The 9,693-nt window shown below is 38.0% G+C and overlaps 2 protein-coding genes across 3 annotated transcripts in view; one reads left to right on the forward strand and one right to left on the reverse strand.

Moving 5' to 3' along the window:
- Positions 1-6,480, reverse strand: part of zbtb24 (zinc finger and BTB domain containing 24) — a 15,636-nt gene extending 9,156 nt beyond the window's left edge. The window contains exons 1-6 of the mRNA XM_034858665.1: positions 6,292-6,480; positions 4,392-5,239; positions 3,781-3,948; positions 2,832-2,915; positions 2,666-2,749; positions 2,491-2,572 (exon numbers count right to left, since the gene is read on the reverse strand). Coding sequence (XP_034714556.1) covers positions 2,491-2,572; positions 2,666-2,749; positions 2,832-2,915; positions 3,781-3,948; positions 4,392-5,211 — 1,238 coding nt within the window. The 5' untranslated portion in view covers positions 5,212-5,239; positions 6,292-6,480. The remainder of the gene's footprint in view (positions 1-2,490; positions 2,573-2,665; positions 2,750-2,831; positions 2,916-3,780; positions 3,949-4,391; positions 5,240-6,291) is intronic.
- On the forward strand, positions 6,332-9,342 carry ddo (D-aspartate oxidase). Of its 2 annotated transcripts, XM_034858672.1 has the most exons (5): positions 6,332-6,412; positions 7,751-7,945; positions 8,163-8,271; positions 8,367-8,543; positions 8,697-9,342. In XM_034858672.1, exons 2-5 carry the CDS (start codon positions 7,774-7,776, stop codon positions 9,253-9,255), a joined length of 1,017 nt encoding a protein of 338 aa, XP_034714563.1. In that variant the 5' UTR covers positions 6,332-6,412; positions 7,751-7,773; the 3' UTR covers positions 9,256-9,342. The 2 variants fall into 2 exon arrangements, with proteins under 2 accessions (XP_034714563.1, XP_034714564.1); XM_034858673.1 differs by lacking the exon at positions 8,163-8,271 and having other exon boundaries at positions 6,371-6,412.
- Positions 9,343-9,693: the final 351 nt, after the last annotated feature.

Below are 9,693 nucleotides of genomic sequence, written 5' to 3' on the forward strand. Positions count from 1 at the left end.
AAGTCCTGACCTGAATCCTATTGAGATGTTGTGGTATGACCTTAAAAAGGCCGTTCATGCTCGAAAACCCTCTAATGTCACTGAATTAGGACAACTCTGCAAAGATGAGTGGGCCAAAATTCCTCCAGGACGCTGTAAAAGCCTCATTGGACGTTATCGCCATCGCTTGGTTGCAGTTGTTGCTGCTAAGGGTGGCCCAACCAGTTATTAGGTTTAGGGGGCAATCACTTTTTCACACAGGGCCATAATGGTTTGGATTTTTTTTACCTTTAATAATGAACACCTTCATTTACAAATTGCATTTTGTGTTTACTTGTGTTGTCCTTGACTATTGTTTAAATTGGTTTGATGTTCCGAAACACTTAAGTGTGACAAACATGCAAAGGAACAGGAAATGAGGAAGGGGGCAAACATTTTTTCACACCACTGTATACTATGGCTTTTTTAGAAATACTATGGCTTTTTTCTCTTGTTTAAACATACTGTATTTTGCCCTTTTTTATCACTTTTCCCAACTTTTTTATGACTTTTATTAACATCGTATTTTATGCAGTTTTTAAAGCTAATATACTATGCCTTTTTAGACATTTATACTAGGGCTGTTTATGCCTTTTTAAAACATACATATACTATGGCTTTTTATCACTTTTTTGACATGCTGTACTATGGTTTTTTTTCAACATACTGTATTTTGTCTTTTTTATCCCTTTTCCCGACACACTATACTATGACTTTTTTCAACATAGTATACTATGCCATATTTAGACCTACCATACCATGCCTTTCTTTCAACATACTATACTATGTCTTTTTTGTGACCTTTTTCAACATACTATATTTGCCATTTTTAGACCGATCATACTATGACTTTTTTCCGACATGCTATACTATGCCCTTTTAGCACTTTTTTTCAACATACTATACTATGGCTTTTTTCTCATCATACTGTACTATGGCTTTTTCTCAACATACTGTACTATGGCTTTTTTCAATCACTTTTCCCGACATACTATACTATGACGTTTTTTATGACTTATCAACATAGTATATTATGCCGTTTTTAGAGCTACTTTATGCCTTTTAAGACATTCTATACTATGGCTTTTTAATCACTTTTTTCAAAGTGATTAAATACTGGCTTTTTTTCAACATACTATATTTCGCCTTTTTTTAATCACTTTTTCCAACATGCTATACAATGGCTTTTTTTAAACATACTGTATTTTGCCTATTTAAATCACTTTTTCAACATACTATGCCTTTTTTATGACTTTCTTCAACATAGTATATTATGCCGTTTTTAGAACTACTACACTATGGCTTTTTAGACATACTTTACTATGGCTTTTCTATCACTTTTTTCAACATTCTTTACTATGGCTTTTTTTCAACATACTGTATTTTGCCTTTTTTAATCACATTTTTCAACATACTGTACTATGTACTACTTTTTTATGCCTTCTTAGACATACCATACTTTGGCTTTTTTATCACTTTTTCAACATATTATGCCTTTTTATCCATTCTGACATACTATACTTTGACTTTTTAATAACTTTTTTTGACATACTATACTATGACTTTTTTTTCTCTTTTTTCAACATAATGTATTTTGCCTTTTTTATCACTTTTTTCAACATTCTGTACTATGGCTGTTTTTAATTACATTTCCCAACATACTGTACTATGACTTTTTTCAACATGCTATTCTATGCCTTTTAATCCTTTTTTTGACATGCAGTACTATGCATTTTTTATACATTTTTTAGACATACTATACTATGGCTTTTTATCAATTTTTTAGACCTACTATAGTGTCGCATTTTTTATTCACTTTTTTCCAACATACTATACCATGGTTTATTATCACTTTTTTCGACATCCCATAATATGACTTTTTAAAATCAATCACTTTTTCAACATACTACACATGAGGTCAATGGGAATAGCATGAAGGTAGCGATCAAACGTAAATAAGTGTACTCCATGCATGGAATACAACGGCAGTGCTTGTATACAGTACATTCTCTATTCTAAGGATTTTGAGCATTATTCACTTGTTTAAACACACTGAACACACAACTGTACATGCATACATTCTTTTTAAATAGAACCATTCATTTCACCTACAATTTAATCTTCTTACACATTTAAACCACCAGTTCAATGTAGCAACAGCTTTTTACATTATTGGTATTTTTCAACATTTCAATGAAATTATACTTTTAAAACCATTCCCACTTTTCTTACATTTCACCTTCTTGTTACACAATTATGCACAAAATCTAGCTTAACAATTTAGCTTCTACTCAGCATTCACAAGCATTTTCTGCAGGAAATGCATTTTCTAGTTTAAAAAACTGGCCCAAATGGGTACTTCTTCCATTCCTGTTGTTGACTGAATGTTAATCTTTGATTAGTTGCACTGTGAATCACTTAAAGCTGTTAAATGTACGCTATTTGGCTAAATACATAAATTATAAAGCTCACCTGTGAATTCTGATATGAGTCTGCAGAGTGCTTTTGGCTGAAAAACACTTTCCACAAATCTCACAAGTGAAAGGCTTCTCCCCTGTAAGAGTAATATATATGTCACTAAGTGCTTCCACTTTTACAGATATCAGTTTCACAGCAATACTACTTTCATTAGCTTGTCTGACGTTACCTGTATGAGTTCTCAGGTGCTTTTTCAGCTGAGCTGTGTCCATAAACTTGTGATGACACTTAGCACATTCTGGCAAAGATTTGCCTATAATTAAAGACAAGAATAAAGAATACATTATTTAGGCTTCAGAGGGTCTATGTTAGAAGTAACCTGCTGCTGTTCTTACCTGTATGAACTCTGTAATGGCTTCGAAGTTGCCTCTTCTGAGTGAACGTCTTTCCACATTTATCACAGCTGAAGGATTTGTCTTCTAAGGATGCAGGTAAAGAGAAAGTATTTATAGTAGAGCAGTAGAGAACAAGGCATTAATGGATCATAGTGATGATTAACGGGAATACATTTTAAAAAGTCATCACTGTTAATTGGTTGTCTGAAAAATCTGTTTTAATTTTCAATCTTATTAAATAGGCTGTACATGACATTCAAAACATTAAAAGAGCGGCAAACAAATATTTGCTATGTAAAGACATAGTGGAAAAATGCAACCTGCGGAGAATAAAGTCACACTCCATCTGTGTGTGTTGTAATATGAGCTTATCTGTGTGCATATTGGGGGTTTTCAAGTTCAGTCCCTTACAAACTAATTTAAAACAGTTTACATTTAATACTTATGTAAATTTATGATGGATGCATTAAAAGGTGAGAAAACAGCAATCATCAGAAAATAATATACACAGGGTGTAAAAAGGGTGTGGGCCAAAATCCTTTATGCAACAATCAATATGATGGTGCCAAATGTCAATATTTTAATAAATAAATTTCCTTGCCCCTATGCCATACTTTTTATGGCAGTTTGATGCCAAACTGTACTGTGACTTCTATTATTCTGTGACTTTATGGAAATAACAGAGACAGTATTCAAATGAACTTGGTGTGCAACACATGAATGAGGGAAACTTGAGCAGACTCATTATAGATTAGTACAGTGCCCGTTCCAACTATGACTGGAACAGGCCTTGCACCATGATTGATTATTGCAGCATTGCTGTGTCATGATATTATCGGTATCGTGAGCCACGTATCATTTATCCTGAGGTACCCTGTGATTCCCACCCCTAGGTGTGACCAAATATAGCAATTGAGGAACTAACATGATTAACTTTGTCAGACCCTACCTTTATGGAGGTTCATGTGCTCTTGTAGGGAGTGTTTGGTGGAGAGTGCTTTGGAGCATACGGTGCAGACAAATGGCTTTTCGCCAGTGTGCGTGTGCTGGTGAACCAGCAAAGTATGCTTCTGGGTAAAACCCTTTCCACAAACCAGGCACTGAAAAGGCTTCTCTCCTTGGAAAAAAAAAACACCAATTAAATACAGTAAGGTGTATATACAAGTAGTAAGTGTGGTATCACCTGTATGTACCGGTACTATACTAGGAATTTTATTTTTTAGTGCATAATATATTATAAAATGTTTTAGGACTCTTTGTGACATAGTATACCTTTCTAAAATTGTACTATGACATGTTATACACAACGATTTTGAATTACTTTTTCATAGCATTTTGATGGCAAACTGTACTGTGACTTCTTTGCTTTGTGACGTACTATGACTTTTTATGCCATACTATACTATGACTTTTTAATAATATTATACAATGACTTCTTTAAGAAAATGAAAGGTAAAGTAGTAAAATGTTCTGGGGATGATTCAAATATAATAATGAATTCATGTCACGTTGAGAGGCCACACAAAATGTATCTGACTCACAACTCACAAGGCAGATTACCTGTATGAGTCCTTTGGTGAATCTTTAAAAAGAGGTGATTTTTGAAAACTTTGCCACAGTCTTCGCAGCGGGCCTCAGTGTTGGGGTATTTCCTTTTCCTGCCTTTCTTCCCAGGCTCTTTGCTTACTGCTGTGTCACTGACCACCTTGTAGCTCTTGTATTTCACAGGTGGCCTGATTTTGCGTTTGCTCTGCCGGCTCTGGTGGTCTTCTGGCTTGTAATCTGCATCGTCTTTAGACTCAGTTACTGTAGAATCACAGTTCGTATCTCCAGCCAGTCCCTCCTCTAAACTATCACATGGTGCATTTGTCCCCTCCAACTCTGTAACAAGTTCTTTTTTCTTTGGCCGTCCTCTTTTGCGTTTCGGCTGATCTGGCACTATGGTTACGTCAGCCTTTACCCCCTTGCCTCTAACCACTGCAGCAGAGTGTGTGATTTCATTGAGCACCTTGACAAGATCGTTTACCTCCATAATGTGAGCCATGGCCAGAAGCTGCTCAGTGGCGCTCTCCTCTACAGACACCTGGGCGCTGTAAATGAACTCCAGCACTGAGGCAAACATCGCAGCTGCCATGCCATCCAGCCGGTAGGTCGACTGACTGATCTGATCTTCTGCCATGAACATGAGGGAGAAGTACTCGCTGCTTGCTGCCAGCAGGGCTTTGTGCGCCTTAAAGTGCACGTTTTCCACAACAAGAGTGATGTCGCACAGTAGGTCTCTTTTCCTGAGCTTGTCGAATTTGCTCAGGATGCTCTGCTTATGTGAATCTGAATGGAGGGCCATGAGTGATGAGGTCCCAGCTGTTGCTTTCTGAGACATCTTCCCCTCAAATCAATCCTTTCTGTTCCTGCAGGCAATGAAAAGCAACTCTCAGTTTAAACAGGGTTACAGTGCATAAGACAGAGGAAGAAAAATACAATACATTACTTTTATAACTTTTACTTCTACTAAATCAATGCATTAACATTTAAAAAAAACTAAGTGGAAACAAAGCAAATCATCTTGTTTCAGGGGTGGAACAAATAATTATTGCTTTAGTTTATTTATGGCTGCAATGCTCATGATCAGTTGGTAGATCACTGGAAAATGAATCAACCATTTTGATAACCAATTTACAATTTTAAGTGATGGTTGGTTGGAAATGACAAGAGATAGAAAAGTATGGACATTTCTAACATTTACTTTATTATTTTAAAATAATCAACAGATGAATTTAAAATGAAGACTATAGTCTATCAAGTTAAGATTTCCTTAATAAGCCAAAGAGCATGACATCAAATTGCTTATCTGGACAGCTTAAACCAAAATAAAAAAAAACTTAAGTAAAAGAATCATTACATTTTTTGAAAAGCTGGAAACAGTGTTTGGCATTTTCCCCCTCATAACAATGACAAACGACTGATTATTCAATACTGTCAACGCGCGGATGGATAATTGGTTTCAGCTTGTAACCATACTCTATTTTAATTTACAGGGCTATAGTCTATAGCTATATCTTCCACAACGTAGTGTATTTTGTACCTTCCGTTACCACATCCATACAGTTTACTTGATAGTGTTTGTTCTCGAAAACACACTCCACCTTCTTACAGACCAACGCTCCGGGGATGTGAACAACTTGAAGGGGTTGAAGGGGGGACACCATGGGGTTAGCTCGCTGTGGAGGGAGGAAGGTTATGGCAATGCGAGACTACAAGCAGGCTAACTTGCTTGGTCTGAAACAATGCATCCGGCTGCTAGCCAGAAAAGGCCAAAGTTAGCAGAAATAACAAAGTTTAGGTCTAAAATAATGTTTTACTCCAACTACCTTTCAGTAACGTTTCTGTTTGTGACAGAAACCAACTGCATATCCGCACATACCGCGGTGTAATTCAAAATAGTGAGCTTTTAGGACCTTACCTTCTACTGTCGTTGGACGGACGGCTTGAATGCAAGTTGCCTATCGCGAGAGGTGTGATTCTGACGGGATTTACGCAGGCTGTGGACAAACTGTGCTCGTTCTCTGTAAACTGACTGCAGGGTATTCCGTTTTTAATCACCTTTTACGTTTTTGGAGATTCATGTAAAACCATAGACCGTTAATATTTCTATATACAGTATGTTTAAAACACTAAATTATCTGACCAAACGGGCCATTTGTACACAGTGGACTTTGGTTCATGTATTTAATCGTTGTCGCCGCTGAAGAGACTTTAGGACCTTCACGTCGTTTGAAGACAGAATAAATAAACAGTCCTCAGTAAAAGCCTGGTATTCTGGGTATTATCGTGGATATACAGCTGTTTCTAGAGTAACTGCATTTTTCTTTAGTATTAGACACTTAGTGTTGGAGCACAATACTTCGGCTCCGGTCTCAGGGTCAGTCAAGTAATAGTAGAGCTGGGTTACAACACAACACCAGAACATCTTATAAAACCGAGGTATTGCAAAACAACTTAATGCATGAACAACAAACTTAATGTTGGACCAACATGTCTTCATTTATGTAGAAATAATGCTTTTGCCTTTTAGATTAGATGTATAATGTATAATGCAAATCACACACAATGTTTAAGCACATAACATTTTAAATTCCAACATTTGTCAGCCGCAAAGTTATTGAAACTGTTTGAGTACGATGGAATTATGTACACAGAGTAAATGGTTGGTAGAGCATGTTGTTGATTTTGTCCGTGATATTGCACTACACATATTCCATTATTACACGTTATATCCTAATATATGCAAGTTGAGTTGTTTGTGAGACATTCCACGAGAGCCACTTAAAATGTCCTAGGCTGTCCGCCCTAGAACAGTATTTGTAGACGTATGAGTAATTCCATTTCCAAAAAACTAATGCATCGATACCAATTATAATTGTCCAGCAAAATATACATTTTAGCTCCATCACCAGCTGCGGCTTTAAAGGGTTTTACACGTGTATGCATCAGTAAGAAGAGTTGTAATGGACTTTCGGTAGTTCATGAGCATTAATATTTGTAACAATGAGGAAAATAACTGAAATCAGCCAATGCTGCCTTTATATGCTGGTGGATTATTGTTGAATAGAAACTTCAACAAATTGACCCAATTGTACATCAAAGGAAAGCTCTCTAAACTTCAAATCACACAAGAATAAAAATACTGGGCCAATCTGCAGCGCTGCTAGCTTCTATGGCCTTGTGAGCTTCCATGGCCTGGTTTACAATGCCTGTGATGTGATGGATTGTTACAATGAAGTAGGCTTGTGTGTTACTGATCTTTGGCCAGTCAGTGAAGGTAGGGGTTATAGGGCTAGTAGGTGTAGATTAACTTTCAGTCATAACAAAGGTGGTCTTGCAGCAATCAAGTAACATTTGACATAATTCTCTACCTCCAGTTTAAGACTCAGGCCTGTCCAGGATGAAAAGTGTTCGAGTCATGGTGGTGGGAGCAGGTGTGATCGGTTTCTCCACTGCAGTCTGCATCGCCGAGGCTCTTCCTTTCTGCACCGTTACTCTGCTGGCGGAGAAGTTCAGTCCTGACACCACCAGTGATGGAGCTGCTGGGATCCTGTTTGCTGCAGAGTTTCCAGGTATGCAACAATCTCCCTTAAGACAATGCATTCCAATAACTGTAATGTGTCATATTTTGAAATGTTATGCAGGCAGTACACAATTTTACCAGGGTAAATTTTTTTTCTAATGCAAATAATAAATTCATCATCTATCCGCATCTTTGAAATGTACAGATGCAGTGAATATGAGTTTTGCATGTTTAAAACAACTGATATGACTCTATTTCTTTGTCAGATATTCCTTTGGAAAGACAAAAACGCTGGTTCAAGTACAGCTTTGATCACCTGTTGGCCATTGCTCAATCCCAACACTCACCAGAAGCAGGAGTAATGCTGAGCTCTGGGTAGCAAATGTTATAAAACGTCTAGAAAAATGGGCCATGTCACTATTAAAATAGATCTCTTTGCATCCAGTGATTTGTGTTTTTTTTTCTTTCAGCTGGCAACTTTTCAGGGACATCCCAGCCAATGAGAAGCCCTTCTGGTCAGAGTTTGTGATTGGCTTTCGAGTCATGACTGACAATGAATTAAAAAGGTTTCCAGATCACACGTTTGGCCAGGCGTTCACCACCATAAAATGTGAATGTTCCAGCTACCTGCCGTGGCTCGAGAAGAGGTTTGTCGTCCTCTATGTTAAACTCTCATGGTCATGTCAAAGGTGTTGGCTCATTAGTATTTTTACAAATCATTGCAATTCAATTTGTTTTGATTCCACTTTGATGAACTGTTGAATACAGTCTTTATAACATATAAACTCTGTTTTGTAAAGTTTCAGAAAAACTGGAGGCCTAGTGGAACAGAGGAAACTCAACAGTCTTGAGGAATTAATCGACAGCTATGATATCATTGTCAACTGCTCTGGTCTGGGCTCCAAAACACTGGTGGGTGACGACAAGGTGTTCCCGGTCAGAGGCCAGGTCCTCAAGGTGGAGGCCCCCTGGCTGAAGCACTTCATTAGAGATGGAGACGGAAAGACCTACATCTACCCTGGCATACACAGTGTCACTGTGGGCGGCACTAGGCAGGAGGGGGACTGGCGACTACAAGCGGACGAAGGAGACACAAAAGGCATCCTGGAGCGCTGTAGCAGGCTGGAGCCGTCTATTAGCAAAGCCAAAGTTCTCAGCAAGTGGGTAGGTCTTAGGCCTAGCAGGAGGAACCCGAGGGTGGAGAAGGAGCTGGTGCAGCTGCAGGGTCGCAGGGTGCCTGTGGTCCACAACTACGGCCACGGAGGCTGGGGAGTCACCCTCGCCTGGGGTACCGCCCTTGACGCACTGGGGCTGGTCAGGCAGTGCCTTCATGAAACACGGCTGCAGGCTAATCTTTGAACTCAGTCTGACACTAAATCCTGCTATAACTCTGTGCCCACTAACACTCACCTTAAAATAATAACACAGGAAAAAATGTATTATGTATTTTGATGAACAATTGTTCGGACCTATTGGTTATGAAAGCACGACATCATAAATACTGCTTTTTAAGTTACTAAAACAATATAAAATGCCTTTGACTTAAGAGATCTGCTGTCATTTATATAAAAGAAACCTTTATTTAAGTTAATAAGCAGAAAAATAATGTACATAGTTTACTGGGGTGAAACAAACAGTTCATGCTAACATCTAAGATAAATGCACGGTGGAATGCAATTGTTCAACCAATAAATTGGTAAACTTTCTGTCATCACTGTAAATTACACTCACCGGCCACTTTATTAGGTACCCCATGCTAGTAACGGGTTGGACCCCCTTTTGCCTTCAGAACTGCCT

The sequence above is a fragment of the Etheostoma cragini genome, chromosome 20 (genome assembly GCF_013103735.1).
Source record: "Etheostoma cragini isolate CJK2018 chromosome 20, CSU_Ecrag_1.0, whole genome shotgun sequence".
Classification (NCBI taxonomy): domain Eukaryota; kingdom Metazoa; phylum Chordata; class Actinopteri; order Perciformes; family Percidae; genus Etheostoma; species Etheostoma cragini.